Consider the following 19,870-nt stretch of genomic DNA (forward strand, 5'->3'; position numbering starts at 1 on the left):
GGTGGCAGGGCCCTTCTTCCCAGCACCAGCCACCGCCCCACAAATCTGGCCTGCAAGCCATCTTGGCCGGGGGGCATCTCCCTGAGCTGGGCCCACTGCCCAGGGTCCCCCCTTGCTAGAGTGACCAGATAGCAAGTGTGAAAAATCAGGGCAGGGGATAATAGACGCCTACATAAGACAAAGCCCTGACTATCGGGACATCTGGTCACCCTACCCCTTGCTGCTCCAGCCCCACTCTGCGCTGCTGTCGCTCTGCCTCCAGAGCAGCTCCCTGGGCTACTTCTCTGGCTCAGGCTGGCGCGGGCGCAGCTCTGCTCCGTCTCCTGCTCTCTCCTTAGCTCGCCCCGGCCAGGCAGTTCCAGCTCACACGTGGAGGATGGGACCCCGGGCCTCCTGACTCTCTCATTAGCCTGCCTGCTTTCTCAATCAGGCTGGCGTGGAGCGTTGGCCTCTCCCCATTGCCCCTGGGGACTGCCCGTCTCAGGGTCCTGATTTCCCATCGACCCTTCCCCTTTGTTTTGGTACTGGGAGCTAGCCAACCAACCCCCCCACCCAACTAAATTTTAGTCAGTGGCCAACTGTCCCCTTACACAGGGGTTTGGAGTAAGGGCTTCTACTTATTAGTTGTATTACAACAGCATCTAGAAGTCACCTGGATCAGAAAACAGATTGCAAAACATTTCAAGATATTGGGGGGGAAAAAATTGGGATGAAACTACCTTTTGACATTTTTGTCCCCCCCCCCACATTTTTTTCCAAAATGAAATTATGTTAAAACTGAAATGATCGTGGGGAAAAAAAACTGATTTAATCAAAATGACTTTTTCTGCCAAGAAACATCTCAGCCATTGCTCACAAGAGCGGCTTTGAAGAGCTGCGGTCGACCTCCTCAGCCATCAGTGCTCAATATCAGCTTGTGTTTAGGGTACGATATCCTGAGCGCACACAGGGTCCTGCGTCAAGCCAAGGGTCCTGCATGAAGCTAATTTTCAAGGAGGTGTTACAGGAGAAACAACCCCCCTCCGCCACTAGCCATATTTAAAGTGATACCATCACAACTCAGCCCAAGCTAGTGATTCTGGGTGCCCCAAATGTAGCCACCTTTAAGATTCTCGAGAGGCTAGCACTCAGCACTTTCTGAAAATCAGCCCTCTTTAAACAGTGCCTCTGATTGTGATGCCCAGACTTTAAGACACCCCAAAATCACTAGATGGTACTGTAAATGTGGACCCTAAATAAATAAATGTCGTCTGCGGATCCCATGCCTGCTCTTGAGTCTCCCTGTTAATTGTTGGGGCTTTGTAAACATGTTTTCCTATTCTAAATATATATATATATATATATATATATATATATATATATATATATATATATATATATATATATATATATATATATATATATATATATATATTTCTTTAAAATAGAGGAAACTGATTACACAGGGGCAGGGAAAATGACTACACACGCCACCGTCTTCCAAGTCTCAACCTGTACAGATGTACAGGGAAGCGAAGAGACTTGCCCAGGCTCATACAGTAGGCCAGTGGCTAAACGAAGATCAGAACCCAGATCTCCAGGCCAGTAACCCTATCAATTAGGCTACGCTGCCTCCCACTCGATGATGGATTTCTGCAGAGCGCTGGCAAATGCACAGCAGTGCAGTCCCTTAACAAACACTGGCGTTACAATAATTGCCTTCTAACAGGCATTTCCTCTTCCAAGCAAGGAGTGTCCCATCTGATGCACAGCCCTTGCTGGCTTTAACTGCCCATGGCAATGCAATAGTCCATGAAAAATGTAAACACACACAAATCCTTTCGGGCTGGCCCCTGAAATGTATGTAAATAAGTCAGCAGAAATTTGTGAAAACGAGCACCAGACCCAGCGACTGGCAGAGCCCGGGCAAGAAACCTACTCTGGGCGCTCCTCAGCAGCTGGTTATGAAGGCACCATAGAACCATGAGGAGCACAGGGGTGATCGCTATGTGCGTTAGCGTCTTGCTGACCGTGGCAGTCTCAGAGACGCAGTATTCCGATTTCCATCTGGCTGGGGATTACCTCCTCGGGGGGCTTTTCTCGCTGCACACTGAAACGATGAGCAGCCCCCATCTCAGCCACTCGGCGGTACCCACCTGTCAAGCGTAAGTAGGAAACGGGTGTCGCCGGGGCTGGGGAGGGCGATGAAAGAGTTTGGGGCCGCACTGCAGCCAGCATTGGTTGTGGCTGAGGCACCTAGCGGGGACTCATAAACCTGGGTTCTTTTCCTCGCTCTGCCACAGACTTCCTGCGCGTGACCGGGGACAAAGCATTTCAGCCAAAACTTTCACGCCTAAGTGCTGGACTACAGGCACCTAAACCAGCAGCCCCCTTGTCAGAAGTGATGAGCTCCCACAGGCTTTAATGAGAGCTAGGGGAACTCAGCCCATCCGATAAGGAGGCCATTAGGTGTCCAAAATTAACCACCCATGTTTGAAAGTGGTGGCCCTCAATCTCTATTCAAATATCTGGTGTCACCGCAGATGCGTCAAATGAAACAAAACTGATCAGCTGTTTAACAGCTGAAATGGATCTCTCGTGATGTTTTGCTAGTCTATCACGGCCTGGCTGTGCAAGCCCTTTTCCATCCCACTCCTTAAACAAATGGTTCTTGCTCATCCAAGCAGACCCATTCAGGCTAATGGGTCTGTCCAGGAGGAGGGATTGCTCGTCATGGGCCAGTGGACAGGCTACTGGATTGGGAGCCAGGAGACCTCAGGCCCAAGCCTGGCTCTGCCACTGACCTGCTGTGTGACCTTGGGTACGTCACTTTGTCTCCCTCTGCCTCTGCTTCGAATCCCAGTCATGGTCTGTCTTGTCTATTTAAATTGTGCGTTCTTCAGGGCAGGGTCTCTTGCATACTATGTGTACACCCAGTACCCAGCATAATGAACAGGGGCAGAAGGCTGGTTCATGGGAAGTCAGGAGACCAACGTTCAATCTTCTGCTCTGCCACAGATTCCCTGTGTGACCAGAGGCAAGTCACTTAGGCCTAGACCCTCAAAAGGTTTTTAGGCATAGCAGTGAAGCTGCAGCAGCATGGGTTTCAGCGGAGGCTGTACAAGCCTGCCCAGGACCCTGGGTACTTATTCAGATGGCTAGTGTAACCCACACACCTCCCGGGTGTGGTGCTCCGTCCCCTCTAGTGGCACCAAGACCACTTAGAGATTAATGATCCTCTCCTGTCTGAGCTAAAAGACACATGGCTCTTAGCTAAGGCTGTAGCAGACTCATTAATCTCTAAGTGGTCTCGGTGCCACTAGAGGGGCGAAGCACCACACCCGGGAGGTGTGTGGATTACACTGGCTACATCAACTCTAGCTCGGGTAGGCCCTACTGACGCTGCAATCATACCTCCGGTGGCAGTGTAGACATACCCTTAGCTGGCAGCCTACTCAGGAGTGCACCTTGACCGCTGCTGATGGCCAGCATTCCCAAATCAGACACTCCTGAAGGTGTTCATCGGGACTTTTGCCCCCGGGACACACAGCACAGCTGAACTCCTAAGGGACGCTTCCTAAGCTCTTTGCTCAGGCCTGTGCAATTTCTCCTCTCACCTCCCAACTTTTACCCGGGCACATCAGGCCAAACGGGGGCCCTCCCCACCACCAAACTGACTTCAAGAGGAGTTTTGCCTGACGAAGGACAGGACACCAGGCCAGACTGTGCTGTTAAGTCACAGGTTCCATGCTGGAGGCAGTGGGGAGCCGCTCGGCCTCAGGAAGGGTATTCACAATGCTTCCCCAGAGCTCCGCAAGATGCAGCAGGAGCACACAAGCTGTGCCACTTCTTGGATGGGGACAGCATGTACCCCCTTTGCAGCCAGCCAGCGCCAATCAGAACACTTTGCACTTAGGCTTATGGGGTGAAATGCAAGCACAAGGGCTGTGCACCACCCCAGTGGGGCTTAGGGGGGAGGGATGTGGTTTGAGCATTGGCCTGTTAAACCCAGGGTGATGAGTTCAATCCTGGAGGGGGGCCATTTAGGGATCTGGGGCAAAAAAACTGGTCCTGCTAGTGAAGGCAGGGGGCTGGACTTGATGACCTTGCAAGGTCCCTTCCAGTTCTATGAGGTAGGTATATATCTCCATATATTATAAGTGGTACATAGGTCCTGTTTAGGGCTGAATTTCACTCACATTGCATAGTGCATTTCATCCAAAGATCTCAAAGCCCTTCCCAAGCATGAATTAAGCTTCATGATCCTGCAATGACACCCATTTTGGCAGGGAGTGGGATGATGCCCAGAGAGGTGAAGTGCTCAAAGTCAGCAGCAGGGCTCACTCTAGAAATCTAAAGGCCTGGCTTCCAGTCACGTGATCTTAACCAGAAGATAATCTTGGCCCAGGTGGTGGAGGAAAACAGTTATAATCCTGCCTTTAGTGGCAAGCATAAGAAACTAGCAGAGTGTGTGTCACATCTCCCCACTGGTGGCTGGACCGCTAGAGGATAACAGCCTACTACACTAACTAAGGAAGTTACTCCTGTAGTTCAACTGGTAGAGGCCTGTGCTGAGGGGTTGGGGTTCAAACCCTGATAACAACAAACCCTAACTCTTATATAGAACTTTTCATCAGTAGATCCCACAGCGCTTTACAAAGTGATGTCATTATCGTTATCCCTGTGTTACAAATGGGAAACTGAGGCATGGAGAAGGGAACTGACTTGGCCAAGGTCACCCAGCAGGTCAGTGGCAGAGCTTGGAAAAGAATCCCGGTCCCCCGAGTCTCACTCCAGTGCTCTGTCCAACAGACCACGCTGCTTCCCATAATGATGGCCCATTACCCACCTGGCTCCCATTGACTCCTATAGGAGCGCTATATTCAGGGTAGAATTTGGGGCCCAATCCTGAAGCTAGTGGGAGTTATGCGTTCTCAGCACCTTACAGAGTTGGGCCCAGGGTCCTCAGCCTGCAGTGTTATACAACACTAAGGGAGGGCATCCTCTTTGAGACTCGCTGCATAAGCCCAAAGCCAGACGTGTTCTCTCACTGGATGGGTTCCTGCACCCATCGCTCATCGTTTTACATTCCTCCTAGGTACAAACTGAAGATAGCAAGCTACAGCCACCTCCGGGCCATGAGGTTCGCAGTGGAGCAGATCAACAATTCCAGTACTCTGCTGCCTGGTGTCTCCCTAGGCTACGAGATGGTCGACGTCTGTTATTTCACCAACTCCATCCACCCCATCTTGTATTTCCTCGCCAACGAGCACTCTGTGGTGCAGCTGCAAAATAACTATACACACTACAAGCCCCGGGTGCTGGCTGTTATTGGCCCAGACTCTTCACAAGCAGCTGTTATGGTGGCCCACGTATTGAGTCTTTTCTTCATTCCACAGGTACGTTGGTGCCCATATTAGGGCTGGACAAACCTTCCCGGGCTTGCCTCACTAACGATTTCATGAACATATCCCCTGCGCTTTGGTTTGAAGTGAGTCAGCCCCCTGTAGCTTCAGCACACTCAAACCTCCCTGTGTCACATGCTCCCCATTGGGTGGCAAGCAACAGGCATCCCATATTTTCATTGGGATAATCTGGTCACTTTATACATAAATCACACCAGATGTGCGGAGTGCTGCTGCTGGACTTCTCACTTGGGCATCTCCTGGCTTTCTGGATCTCAGACACGCTCCATTTCTGTAGTTAGACCAGCCCCTAATTTGTGCATTATGACAGCATTAAGTCTGCACTCCAGAGAAAACCAATCCCTAAGTCAATACACCCTGTACAAGTCCAACGACGCCAAAGCTGTTGTACCAGGTGTAAGTCATGTCTGTATATTCACTTTGTCCCTTCCCTGTTCCTCCCTGCCCCTAGATCTCCTACAGGGCAACCACTAATGAGCTGAACGACCGCGAACGCTTTCCCAGTGCCTTCCGCGCCATTTCCAGCATGGAGCAGCAGATTGTGGCCATGGTGCTCCTGCTGAAGGAGTTCCAGTGGAACTGGATCAACGTTCTGTACAGCGACGATGATTACGGGCGGCAGAACCTGAAGCTCCTGTGGGCCAGGGCTACCGGGATCTGCGTGGCAATGCAGGACGTCATCCCGGTTCCCCGCAGCAGCGAGCTGCTCCCACTAGAGTTGCAGGGAAAGATCAAGGCCATCGTCAGCAAGGTCATCCACAGTACGGCTAACGTGGTCATCGTCCTGTCCTTGGAGATGACGCTACCGTTCTTCTTCCAAGAAGTTGTCCGCCAGAATGTCACGGATTTGGTGTGGATTGCCGCCGAAGCCTGGGCCATTGAGCCCACCTTGTACAACATCACTGACCTCTGGAGGGTGGGCACCATCCTGGGGGTGGCAGCAAAAGAATTCTCCATTCCTGGTTTTGATGACTTCAGGGTCAGCCTGGCAAAAGACGACAATGGGCAGGCGAGTGACCAAACTACGTGCAATCAAGCGTGCGACCAGTGCCTCGGAGCTGCCCGAGACGCAGACCAGACTATGAGGGCCCAAGGGGAGCGCACAGACTTCAGCGTCTACTCTTCTGTCTACATCGTGGCTCACGCTTTGCACAGGCTGCTGGGCTGCAATACCACAGGATGCCACAAGCGGATGGTTTACCCCTGGCAGGTTGGCTACATGCTTGCATTGAGAAATCCAAGCCATGTTTTAAGGGCGCGGGACCACATGGCTTGGGGCATTGGGAGAGTGCTGTAGAACCTTTTCCCTCCAGTCCATGTGGCTAGGAACAGAAAGGTGTTAGTCTCTGATGGCTGCTTGGTGGTCTGCATCAGATGGGTCAGATGACAACTGTCCATGTTGCAGAATAGCTTGCCCCCAGTTCCATGTGGTTGTCCCAGAAGCACAGACTCCTTGCTTAGCAGGGACAGATAGATCGCGCCTGCATCCAGCTCAATTGGTCAAAGGAACTTTTGCAGAATGACAGCAGGTACCGAGTCCCAAACTCACGCTAGGGCAGAGAGCCCACCTCTATGCAGGTGTACATGCCCTTACCCTAGTCTAATTTTGGCCCCCCATCCAAAGGACGGGATTTCTGTGAGAACAGTGCCCACCGCACACAAACACCGCACTGGGCGTGTGTGGCAGGGGTCCGCACTGACTCACAGGAACAGCAACATTACGGCATTTACCACAACCACTTCCTGCAGCACCTTTTGGAGCGCAGTTCTGTTCTGCAAAGTGGGTGTCAAAACGGCAACGTCTTACTCAACAGACCTGCTCCAGGGTCTTCAGAGAGTCAGATCCACATCCCACAGCCCAGGGCGAGGATGGCAGAATCTGCCACTCTCTCCCCTTACTCAACCAGCAGTCCCATTGTGATCAATGGGATGCAAGATACTGCTCAGCATGAACACGAGTGGCAGGGGTTTTAGATCTCTTGCAAAGCCAACACAGTTCAAGGGAGCGAGCTGGCTTCTCTTCTGACTCATGCATCAGCCTGGTTGATCGAGTCCCAGTTGCAGAATCTTTGGGGATATGTGAGCCAGAAGAGCCCAGTTTGACTTTCTGATCCAAGGGTGAGTTTGCCATGTTGGCTCTTAGAAGAAAATTTCTGCTGACCGAGAGCATTTGACCTGGAATTACCAAGTAAAAAACCCATGGGCTGCTCCTGAGGCAACGTCTCTTTTCCGAGCAGAACCAGACGTTCAGGAAGTGACCCCAATCTCTAACTTCAGTGCCTAGCAGGACGCGTGCACTGTTCATCTCATCCTTCTCCATTTGCAGCTAGTGCCAGAGGTGAAGCGCGTGGACTTCTCTCTGCTCGACAAGAGGATCAATTTCAGAGAGAAAGGCAACACTCCAAACAGCTTCGAGATCATCCAGTGGAAGTGGGACCAACCCAACCACCCTTTTCAGAAAATCGCCTCCTACAGCACAAAGAACCAGAAGCTGCTGTTCACCACCCAGAACATCTCCTGGCACACCCCAAACAACATGGCAAGTTCCCTCCACCCATTATCACACATGTGGGAAAGTCATGGATCTACATGAGCAAAACCCAAGGCAGTAGAACTTAGTGGATAGAGTACAGAGCTAGACCTGGGTTCTATTTGCCACTGGCATGCTGGGTGATCTCAGCCAAGTCACGTCCCCGCGTTGTGCCTCAGTTTCCCAATCTGTAAAACAGAGAGAATGATACTGACCTCCGTTGTCAAGTGCTTTGAACTCTTCGAATGTAAAGTGCTATATAGACGCTAGGGATTATTGTGCCATAGTTACACACACAAATGGGATTCGAGCACGTAAATCCTATCACTTGGGCAACAAAATGACAGGCGACAAAAAAAGTGGTCAGAAGGGGCTGTGTGTGCCAGACTTGTGCATAAACACACAAGGCCTGAAAGTCTGGCTCTTTGCTTTAATATTCTAAATTGCCTCCTGCCAGAAGAATGTTCCTCCAGCTGTTTGTCTGGTACAACAGCGACATCCGGTGGCTCGTGAGGTTATTCCCAGATGAGTGTTGCCTTTGTGGCTATGCCCATCCCTCTTCTCTATTTAAAGGTGATGCAGTAGTTAGATTGATCCTAGGAATGTTTTGCTTATGGCCATCCCAAGAAATCAATCCCTGGCTCTTTGCCATTGGAACACGGTAAACTTGCCGGTAAAGTTATAGCAGGTACGTGTAACTGATGGCTGAATCCCAAGAGGGACCCAGTCTAAACCCTGCTCCCTATTTAAAGGTAAAGCATATTGTTTGGTTGGCTTTACCCCAGCTGTGTATCCCTTTTCCTGTCTATGCTGTGGCTGAATTGGAATTGGATACCAACTATTATGGAACATTTACAAGTTCTTCCGACTCACCTGGAAGTTGCTATGAGATCGTCATTGTTTTCCTCCAATTCCCTTTTACCCAGGTCCCCATTTCAGTCTGTTCCCAGGAGTGTGAGTACGGGCAGCGGAGGAAGCCCATAAGCGTTAGCAGCTGCTGTTTTAAGTGTATCGACTGTGAAGCAGGGACTTTCCTCAACAACAAAGGTAAGGAAAATGCAACGTACAAGCCTAAATGCACCTTGTTTTCATATCAATCCGACAGTGCTGGTTCCCTGCAGAAGGCCTATAGTTAAGTTAATGGGCTCTAGATAGGGGTAGCTGAGTGAGACTCTCTGGCCTGCACTATGCAGGAGGTCAGACTAGATTATCTAATGGTCCCATCTGGTCCGAGAATCTATGAAAGGAATGAATCTCCTACCCAGAAGAGTTGGTTTCAGTTCCTGGCCTTGCCACATTTCCGGTGTGCCCTTGGGCAAGTCACTTAGTTCTCTCTGGGCGTCAGTCCCATATCTATAATATGGGATAATAAATCCTTCCTTTGTCTTTTTCATTGGGATTGTAAACTCTTTTGGGCAGGAACTGCCTCTCACTATGTGTTTTTACATTAGCTGGCACAATGGGGCCCCAGTCTCGGCCGAGATCTCCATTACTGTAGTAATAATCCCCACAAGGCCACGCTTCCTCTCACGGATTCAGATTCTCTGTGTGTGGTATGTGTGTGTGTAGGGAGCGGGAGCTGGCATGGGGGTAGAGGTGTAGTTAGAAAAGGGGATGAAGAGTCAGAAGACCTGACTTCCATTGTCACTTCTAACAGTGATTCACCACTTGACGGTAGGCAAGTTACATGGCTTCGCTGTGGCTCAGTTTCTGCATCTGTAAAATGGATTTCATAACACCCTACCTTATCGGGGAGCTGGGAAGCTTAAATTAATGTTTGCAATGTCATGTGAGATCCTCAAATAGAAGACCTTAGGTGTTATTTATATCTTAAATTTGCATAGCACCGTCTATCCTGAAGGATTCCAAGAAGCTTGACAAACTATGTACTCTGAGGAAATGTGGCCACCGTTGAAGTGCAGTCACTTCTAGGGTGGAACACAATAGGGTAACGGTGCACAACGAAATTACTCCAGCAGGAGGGAAAAGGAACACTGACTCCAACTTCAAGTTCAGGGGGAATTTTGGGATGTAGAATGCAATTACCCAGACTGGAATTTAGCCAAGACACTAGGGTTAAAATCCCTACACTTGCAAAGAAAAATGAACCAAAACAAACCCATGGGATCACTAAGGACCGTTAGTGGCTTTACCTCTCATTTGAATGACTTCACCTCCTACAGCACAGTGTACTCCTAAGACCAAACTTACAGCACTGGGTCACATGTTAATCAGAAAGAAGAGTTTTAGCTACTGTACAACCACCACTACTTTGGGGTTCCCATGGAGGTCTCCCAATCCAGAATTGACCAGGTCTGACCCTGCTTAGCTAGTGAGAGCTGACAAGACAGCAGCCTGAGCTAGTATGGGTGCAAAACCTTTAGCATCGCTCCCATCAGTTATGCTCTTACCAGACATATTGACTATTTACAGACAAGACAGCCCTTGCTAGGGTTTTTCAGAAACACCACGTTTTGTTTTGCAGACCCGTACAACTGCCAGCCTTGTCCAGCTCACCAGTGGTCCAGTGCCAGAAGTCAAGAGTGCTATCCAAGGCTTGTGAAATATCTGGAATGGCAAGAACGCACTTCAGTGGTGTTGCTGCTATTCTCGGCGCTGGGCCTCATAGCCACTCTAGTCATATCGGTCACATTTGCCATTCATTCGCAAACCCCTGTGGTGAAGTCCGCAGGAGGCAGGATGTGCTTCCTCATGCTGGTGTCTCTGATCATCGGTTTCCTCAACGTCCCCATGTACATAGGAATCCCGACAGAGTTCAAGTGCGTGTGCCGGCAAACAGTGTTCAGCCTCTGCTTCACCGTGTGCATCTCCTGCATCACCGTCAGGTCCTTCCAGATCATCAGCATTTTCAAGATGGCTGCCCGGCTGCCCAAAGCCTACAGCTACTGGACGAAGTACAACGGCCAGTACATTTTTATAACCGTAATTTTAGCTCTGAAAGTCGCCATCATTGTGACCAACATTATCATCAACCCTCCTGCTCCAGTTCTGGTAGATCTGAAGGACGACCCCTCTCTAGTAGTGCTGCAATGCAACAAGAGCTACAAGTTGGCCTTGTTAATGAACAGCAGTCTAGATACATGTCTCTCTATTCTGTGCTTTTATTTTTCCTACATGGGCAAGGAGCTTCCCAAGAACTACAATGAAGCCAAGTACATCACACTGTGCATGACCTGCTATTCCGTTTCCGGGATTGCCATTTTCCTGGTCATGTCTGTGTACAGTGCTGTGCTGGTGACCATCTGCGATGCCATGGGCGTGGTAATCAATTTGCTTGGGATCTCCATGGGTTACTTTGGTCCCAAGTGTTATCTGATATTTTTCCATCCAGAACGCAACACGGCTGCTTACTTCCAAACTGCCATCCAGAGCTACACCATGAGACAGGACTAACCAGGTACCTCGTCTTTGTATGGAGACAGTCCCCATAGTGAAAGAAGGCCCAGTTCCAACCCGTCTGTGTTGGAGGAGAGTCTTTATCTCCTCAAGAAGTAGATTGTACAGCTGTATGAATCTTGCAAATTTCCCTCCTACCCCCTCAAACAAGGCAACACGTACAACAACTAGGGTTGGCTGGAAAACAAGAGTTCTATTTCACGAAACAACTCGAGGTTTTGACATTTGTTTTGGTTCTGCATCAGAACAAGAACTAGACCGGTCAAAGTCTTCTGCAAAAAGAGAGTAAGCGACTCACTCCAGACTAGCCAACAGCCCAGGAGTGAGGGCACTCCCCTGGGATCTGGGTACAAGGTGCGTGTCCCTTCTCTGAATCAGAGCCTCATACCCATATCCCAGCTGAATGCCCTCACCAGCAGGCTATGATGTCAAGTCTCTCTCTCAGTCTCTCCCATTGTAGCGGTTCCATTTTGTATAAATTTCATTGGGCCAGATTCAAAGAGACTGACTCTATACCCTGGTCATTACACACACACACCCAGAATGTAGGACCTAAATTCCATCCTGGACCAGAGAAACCTTCCCAATGGAACTTTCATCCAAAGCAATACATTTCCACAAAGAGTTTTGCTTTGGCTGATCTGGCCCTTCCCAACAATAAAGTTGTCACAAAGTTCACCCCAGGTCAAGACATTAAGGCCCAGCATTTCCAGCAGTGGCTAGTAATTCTGGGTGCCCCAGTTAGAGGTCTGTGGGGCCCTGTGTTCAAAGCTGCCAAGCACCTTCAGTTACCATTGACTCCATGGACTTGTGGGTGCCCAGTATCCCTAAAATAAACCGAGCCCCCAAAGGGTGCTGAACTGAGCACCGAAACTCGGTAGCCATTAGTGAAAATTTTGCCTTAAATAACCTAAGCTGGATAGCCGTGTCCATATTTTGAGTTAGTTTCTTCTAGCTGATGAGGCCCAAGTGCATTGCTACATGACTCTATGCAACTAGACAAGATACTATTAGCTTGGAGCTGGTATAAAAAGCTTTTGAAAGCGGCCTGGCAAAATGCAGGATTAGCAGCTGTCATAAGTATAAAGGGAAGGGTAACAGCCCTCCTGTGTACAATACTATAAAATCCCTCCTGGCCAGAGACTACAAAATCCTTTTACCTGTAAAGGGTTAAGAAGCTCAGGTAACCTGGCGGACACCTGACGCAAAGGACCAATAAGGGGACAAGATACTTTCAAATCTTGGTGGGGGGGAAGGCTTTTGTTTGTGCTCTTTGTTTTGGGGGAGTTTGCTCTTGGGACTAAGAGGGACCAGACATCAATCCAGGCTCTCCAAATCTTTCTGAACAAGTCTCTCATATTTCAAACTTGTAAGTACAGCCAGGCAAGGTGCGTTAGTTTTATCTTTGTTTTCTCAACTTGTAAATGTACCTTTTACTAGGGTGTTTACCTCTGTTTGCTGTAACTTGGAACCTAAGGCTAGAGGGGGATTCCTCTGGGCTCTTTAAGTTTGATTACCCTGTAAAGTTATTTTCCATCCTGATTTTACAGAGATGATTTTTACCTTTTTCTTTAATTAAAAGCCTTCTTTTTAAGAACCGGATTGATTTTTCCTTGTTTTTAGATCCAAGGGGGTTGGATCTTGATCCACCAGGAGTTGGTGGGAGAGAGGAGGGGGGATGGTTAATTTCTCCTTGTTTTAAGATCCAAGGGGTTTGGATCTGTATTCACCAGGGAATTGGTGAAGAGTCTCTCAAGGCTACCCAGGGAAGGGAATTAGCACTTTGGGAGTGGTGGCAGCGGACCAGATCTAAGCTGGTAGTTAAGCTTAGAAGTTTTCATGCAGGTCCCCACATCTGTACCCTAAAGTTCAGAGTGGGGAAGGGGTCTTGACAGCAACTAATTCAAACCAACAAATATGGCTGGAACTTAATGAACATCCTTGTTCCAGGTGCACGAACCTGATGCTGTTACATTTTTCAGTTTGTTCCTCTACATAATAAAGGTTTTAAAAACTGACTTGATTTGCTCTGATAACATTACGATTTCGCTGAAGGGCTAACGGTCCCAGATTTAGGATTATGATGGCATTTAAAGCTCCTATCTGAGATTGGAGTGCCGTTGTGCTAGGCACTGTAAAGTCATAATAAGAGACAGTCCCCCTCCAACAATCTAAATAGACAAGACAAGCAGTAGGAGAAACTGAGGCACAGAGAGGGGACGTGACTTGCCTAAGGTCACCCAGCAGGCCGGTGGCCCAGATCTCCTAATTCGCAGCTTGATGTTCTACCCACTAAACCACACTGCCTCTCCTCATACAACCCTGCAATCTCGGGCTCCAAGAGAGGCGAGCGTACATCGCAAACAGCCCGGATTCTGGAGCGAAAGATGCTCCTGTGCTCTCAGAGCTCAGCCCTTCTCAGGCCTAGCCCCTGGGGAAAGAATACGCTTTCCAGCCCAGTTCCCAGACCAAAGCGGTTTGGATCAGCATCCCAAAGCTAATCCGAACAGCATCTCTGAACCTTCTGAGTTCAGGCCATCAGCTCGTTTAAATCTCATTAAGGGATCTGACTTGCATCCCTCCCCCAGCCTGCTCGGAAGCCAGGCACCTCTGAACACACAGCTGCTGCCTTTTATGACTTAAGGCCAGAGTGTCAAGTGGATTTTTAGCCTTAACTCTGAATTTCATGGCTTTTGTGACTTTAAATCAGGCCCTTAATGCTATTTAAACAGTTCTCTTTTTGAAGCTGATAAATGCAACTGCATGTGTTTGGGGCAGGTGGGGCGACGAGAAGGAGGATTGCAAGGGGGGAGGGATGGGAATTTCCAAGGTTCTGATCAGACAATTGAGATGTTCTCCTGCCTGCTCAGATGCTTCTAACGTTCTGCCCAAGATGGGGGAACAGAAATTCTTATACCCCAGGGGAGGGGAGGGTGCAAGGGAAGGACAGCAGGGACTAGTTCCGCTGCTTTACATAATCCCAACGTACAACACACACAAAATAAAGAGGAAACAGGTTAAGGGCATCTTCTTCGCTCCTGTTCAGTCCCACACCCATATGAAGCAACAGCAGCCACCGGCCTTCCACCAACCTAGGTACTTACACATGTCCCCACTCCCCTCTCCGTCACCTTTGCATCAGAGCACCCTTAATTGCTCATCCTCACTCCTGCATACCTAAGACCTGCTGCTGCTGCCTGGTGATTTTAGGAAGGGGCATTCAGCCCGACTCTCCCACTCTCCGGGAAAATGGGAAGTGGCAGATTTTTCCATACGATAATGTATAGATCCATCTGCTTTCGGTTAGCAGCTCTGACTGAGGCTAATTGGCAGATCAAACCATGTGATGTACCATGTTAGATAAGTAGTTATAAGCACCCAGATTGAGTATGACACTTCTTGGATGGATCCCAAAGTCATTCCTCCCCCCTCCCACCTCCGCCAACCACAGATTGCTCATGGTGCTAATGCAACCCAGATTGAATGCACAGAAGCTGCAGGGGTATTAACAAGTGTCAAAACGCTTTGAACTGTTCCTGGCAAAGGGCCACGCTACATTCTTCACACTGAACGGACCTTCGTGTTAGGTTCCGAGACAAGCAAGTGAAATTTAAGATTTAAAGTAAAGCAAATGAGAAAGCAGGGGCAGTGCACACCCAATAAGATGGGGCAATAAATGGGAGAGATGGAAAAGACACGGCAAATTCCACTGTAGAAGACATGAACTTAGAGATCATTTAATTTTTCTACCAAACTGAGGGGATGGTGTTTTTCTGGCTTTCAGTATTGTCTACCCTGAGCAGGCAAAAGGCATGAATCAGGCACCAACAATCATGAGATTGGCTTACAAATCATGAGATTGTCAAACATCATAAATCTTGGGGTCACTGAATTGCTTTCTGGTTATCGTGCCACTAGAGGTCATGTTTTCAAGCTTTTCTCCACAGCCACAAGGGCTAGATTGTGGTGGATTCTCCATCACTGGCAATTTTTAGTTTAAAATTGGATGGTTTTCTAGAAGATAGGCTGTAGCTCAAACAGGAATTATTATGGGCAAGGTCAGATCAGAGGATCACAACGATGTCTTCTAACCTTGGAATTATGAATCTAAATGTACTTTAAACAGTGGAGAGTCTCACAATCACATGACTCCAGGAGCTTCACCACCAAGAAAAATGCCAAATACCATGAGACTTGCAGTAAAATAACGAGTACTGGCAACACGAAAATGCATAGATACGTCTAGCAGAGCAGATTTACAGCTCAAGTATCAATGCAGTAATTACACAGACATACACACAAATACTGACTGGCTGCAATGTCAATACCAGTGAAATATTGTCCAAGGGGCAGGATAGTCCCTGAGACTGTGGCATACGAAGTGCCTGAGACAAACCCCCATTATCTCATTGCCTTGGGATAGCTAAAGCTCTAGGTAAATCAAATAAATGCACTTCAGAATCAGCAACAGATATGCGGTTCAGAAAATCAGGGTTGAGCTAAGTGGGGTTATGCCATATTACATGGAGGGGGATCATCAAACTGAGGTCTCTCTGCATTGTACAGTCAGGGGGAGTGGAGTCAGCTAATCAGGATCTCTGCATTTCACTATGTGTGTGTGCAAGAGGTAGGCCTGAGAGGTTCAACTAACTGGGGGGCTCTGCATTGCGCTCTTGTGTTCATGCAGGGGAGGGGAGATTTAGCTAATTGGAGTGCCTCAGGAAATAGTTTGCCCAGAGATAGCATTTTATGTATGTATGTATGTACTGTGATCAACGCTGGAGACTGCTAGGATTCTCATTATGATTTCTGGGGCATCCTGCTCTCTCAAACTACCTGTTGGGAAAGAATCTTGGGGCTTTTCCTCGCGGCAGGAGGAGTCTGGAAGGTAGAAGAAGCAGGGTCTCACCTCACAAGAGCAGTCTTTATCCAAAGCCCATGCACTGAACAGAGCAGTCTACATGGCTTGTCCTACACCAGTGGTCTCCAAAGTGGGTGTGCGCACCCCAGGTTGGGTGACCAGACAGCAAGTGTGAAAAATCGGGACAGGGGGTAATAGGAGCCTATATAAGAAAAAGACCCAAAAATCAGGACTGTCCCTGTAAAATCGGGACATCTGGTCACCCTAACCCAGGGGGCGCGCAAGAGGATCCTTCAGGTTGCGCGGCAGGAGGAGCGCCGCCAGAGCAACGTTGCTTTTTTTTTTTCCCTTCAGCAGTTCGGCCGGGAGTCCGAGCGGCTTTTATTTTGCTTCGACAGTTTGGCCGGGAGCAGGGGATGCGTGCTCAAAATTTTTTTACTGATGGGGTGCGCGATCAAAAACGTTTGGAGACCACTGTTCTACACCACAGGAGCAGTCACGGGGAGGAAGCTACTGTACCCCTTCCCACCTTGCAACAACTGGGCCTGCTTCCACAAGGCAGCAGGAAACAGCCAGGCTACAGTGCCAGCCAGTTTGTTTTCCCTTTGCCTGGGTGGGTGAAAGTGGATTGTGTAGCAGGCTCCATTTTGAGCTACTTGGCCTAACTGCTGCACTTAAGGCAGCCCTGTGACATGTTTGTGCTGTAGATGGTGGCTGCATTGGCCGGCTCGCTAAAGCAGGGACTTGTGCATAGAGGCTGCTGCAGTAGAAGATAGAGTCTGTAACCCTGAAGTCTAGGCATTGCTTTTGGTTCTGTGCATGTGTCTCCCCCTCTCAGGCTCTAGCAGAGGTGACATGTAACTCTTGATGATAGTGGCGGTGGCAGAATTTAAAGGGGGGGCCATATGACCGCCCCACACGTCACCTCTGGCCCCTTGCTCACCCATCTAATCACCCATTGCACCTGCCAAAAGTTGGCTGTCCTTAAGAGTAAGATTTACACACCAAAGAGTGAGATTCTAGGCCAAAGAATGACCCTTCCCAGGTGGAGTGTTAGGTCATTGCTTAAAAAAGGGACTCATCTTTCGTCCTTTGCAATAACCAATAGTCCAGGTTTTTAATCCAACCAGGCACGGATGTTAACAATATGATCCAAACAGTGAGTGGATTTTTTTGTGATATAAGGATTGCAAGTTTGTGTCTGTGTAACTTTTTATAGGTACCATACTGTATTTTAATAATCCCGTTGCCTTAGATAAAGGGCCTCGGCTAAATTAATTAATTAATATTTAACCCTCAGCGGGACACATTGAAAACTGTACAAGAAACAGAAAAGCTTGGACCCAATAAAAATTAATTCATAAAAACAATCAAAACTTTCTGAAAACATTGCAAACAGAGTTTCCGACAAAGTACTAGGAATAAATCACTGTACTACCAAAAAAAAAAAAGAAAAAGTCAGCAAACAAATTACTGCTGGGAAACCCAAGTGCCCTGAAAGCATTAATAAATAATAATAATAATAATAATTAACAACAGTAATCATAATTATTAAACATATTTGACTTACTTTATCACGGGTGCAAAAGGAATTTGTGGCTGTAAAGCCATTGCATTGCTCTGCTTGTGCGGTGTATCTCACTCCCCAGATGACGCGTTATATCTTTTTCTCCTCGATGACCACAGGACAGCACCTGGCAATACAGCGTACATTTAAAAAAAATAGAAGCCTTGCCTGCTACCGGGACAATGAAGGGCCATGAATTTGTCCAGTGGGGTTTAAATTTTGAACTGTATTTTGCAGAACCAGCTAACTTTCAATCAAGTCCTGCTTGTTTTTTGGGCAAACTCATTTGTTTTTGACTGTCAAGTGTTCACACCCACCAGAAAACCCCTTGGGTAGCCTCCTCTCTCCTGCCCACAGACTGCAGCCCTGTAGTCTCCATGATGGCCACAGTACATAAGCTTGCAAAGTGGCTTTCCAAGCTCTAAGCCCCATGCTTGGGGTCCAGGCTGTATGGTTGTCTCTTGCAGTGCCTGAGTAAAAATAGTTTAAATCTTTACATATTTGCTCCAAATGAGTGAGATAAGCTTAGAAACGTGTGTGAGAGTGAGCTAGCGTGCTAGTGAGTGAGTCTCACACCCAATGAGTGCAGCTTGACGTGTCTCCAAACTGGTCCACCTTGCCCCCCACTTTCCTCACAGCTCCTTCCCCACTTCTCCCATTGCCTCCCTGCATGGGTGGCGCATGAACCCCCACTTTGGGGAGGCCAGCCCCCAGGCCCGCCCATTCCACCCGAGGCCCTGCCCCTACCGTGCCCCCCTCGCCCACCGGAGACCGGAGGTCTCCTCCCCAGCGGCCGGAGGAGCACTGCCCCAGCTGCCCCAGGCTGGCCCAACTCCTGGACCGAGCACTGGTTTGACCCCCAAGTTGGCCTGAGCCACCCCAGGCCCAGCTGCTGGCTGCCCCACACTGGGCTGCTGGCCGACTTGAGCTGCCAGCCTGCTCTGAGCCCCGCCCACCTTGGAGTAGAGGGGAATGAGGGCGGGGCCTCAGGGTGGAGCATGGGCGGGGCCACGGTTAGAGGAGGCTTAGCCTTCCCTGGCCTATTGTACCCGCAGCCAGCTCAGTCTGTCTTGCCTGCTCCTGGCGCCTCCTAGCAGGGCTCCGCGGGAGTGCAAGGTGCTGGTGCCTTTCCCAGGCATGTCCCCCTCAGCCGCGCTCAGCCCGACTCCCACCCCGGCAGAAATCGGGGGGGCATGTGACCCCCACATGTCACCTCTGGGTTCTAGCTATTTCTGCCATTAAACCAGCTGCAAGGCACGTAACAGATCTTTTCATGCTGCAGCTGGGGGTTCCCTGTCAACATCTGAATTCCCTTAGACGAGTCCTGAGCATCACTTCCTAGTCAAACAGGTCAGTCTGTGTTTTAAAGGAAATGATGAGCTGCCGACAATGTTATTAGCCCCCTATAGGGACTGTGTTATCTTTAGCTTGGGCCCAAGCCAACCCCCCGCATATGACTCCCCCTGAGCTCTGCAGCCCTGCCTTTCCTTGCTCAGACGTCTCCTGGAGATCCACGTCGTCCAGGAAACCTCTCAGACCACGTGCAGCTGCACTGATTCTGTAAGCTATTGCACTACACTGTACCCACCCCAGCCTTTGGGCTGGCAGTCCTCGGGGGCAGGGACTCTGCTGTTCTCTGGGCATATTTACGCTCTGCAGGGCACCAGATACATGTTTCTTGGATATAAGTAACCACGTGCGGTGTGCAGCTCCATCCTGGACCATCGGTAACGACCCAACACGTGACCCACTGGAGGTGAAGTGTAGAAATTTGCTCCCTTCCTCCTACAGGCAGGGGAAGTGGGATCTGCTCTTTGGGACAACCTCATTCTATGGCACCCATAGTTGTCACAGCATCATCAAAGGTTGCTCTCCCCGTGCCAGAAAGGAAGAGTTACCCTCCGTTGCATCCACCCTCCCTACCCCCCTGATCATTCTGGGACCAATTTATCCCCACTGCAAGCATAAATTCTTGATGTGCCTGCTCCAGCATGTCCCCACGACTGGAGTGTCATCGAGTATGGCTATAACGCACCAAACTGTGCCCCCACACCTGTATACGTTGGCGGCGTGGTAGCTGGTGATGACCC

At 49.2% G+C, this 19,870-nt stretch overlaps 1 protein-coding gene and 1 long non-coding RNA gene across 3 annotated transcripts in view; one reads left to right on the forward strand and one right to left on the reverse strand.

Annotated features, from left to right (window-relative positions):
- The window catches only part of LOC103306034 (uncharacterized), a 30,554-nt gene extending 12,335 nt beyond the window's left edge, over positions 1 to 18,219 (reverse strand). Inside the window, exons 1-2 of the long non-coding RNA XR_010594267.1 lie at positions 18,098 to 18,219; positions 17,784 to 17,907 (exon numbers count right to left, since the gene is read on the reverse strand). This is a non-coding gene — a long non-coding RNA (uncharacterized LOC103306034). The remainder of the gene's footprint in view (positions 1 to 17,783; positions 17,908 to 18,097) is intronic.
- Positions 1,927 to 12,882, forward strand: TAS1R2 (taste 1 receptor member 2). Of its 2 annotated transcripts, XM_008176063.4 has the most exons (7): positions 1,927 to 2,144; positions 5,078 to 5,378; positions 5,857 to 6,615; positions 7,732 to 7,944; positions 8,862 to 8,982; positions 10,265 to 10,267; positions 10,421 to 12,882. In XM_008176063.4, exons 1-7 carry the CDS (start codon positions 1,963 to 1,965, stop codon positions 11,347 to 11,349), a joined length of 2,508 nt encoding a protein of 835 aa, XP_008174285.3. In that variant the 5' UTR covers positions 1,927 to 1,962; the 3' UTR covers positions 11,350 to 12,882. The 2 variants fall into 2 exon arrangements, with proteins under 2 accessions (XP_008174285.3, XP_065431215.1); XM_065575143.1 differs by lacking the exon at positions 10,265 to 10,267.
- Positions 18,220 to 19,870: the final 1,651 nt, after the last annotated feature.

The sequence above is a fragment of the Chrysemys picta genome, chromosome 21, assembly GCF_011386835.1.
Source record: "Chrysemys picta bellii isolate R12L10 chromosome 21, ASM1138683v2, whole genome shotgun sequence".
Lineage (NCBI taxonomy): Eukaryota > Metazoa > Chordata > Testudines > Emydidae > Chrysemys > Chrysemys picta.

Bases quoted from the DNA above. Each gene is read 5' to 3' on its own strand.
- TAS1R2 (XM_008176063.4), top strand. From the start codon at position 1,963: ATGAGGAGCACAGGGGTGATCGCTATGTGCGTTAGCGTCTTGCTGACC. The intron at 2,145-5,077 runs GTAAGTAGGAAA...CATTCCTCCTAG, and splicing joins GCGGTACCCACCTGTCAAGC to GTACAAACTGAAGATAGCAA. The intron at 5,379-5,856 runs GTACGTTGGTGC...CCCTGCCCCTAG, and splicing joins GTCTTTTCTTCATTCCACAG to ATCTCCTACAGGGCAACCAC.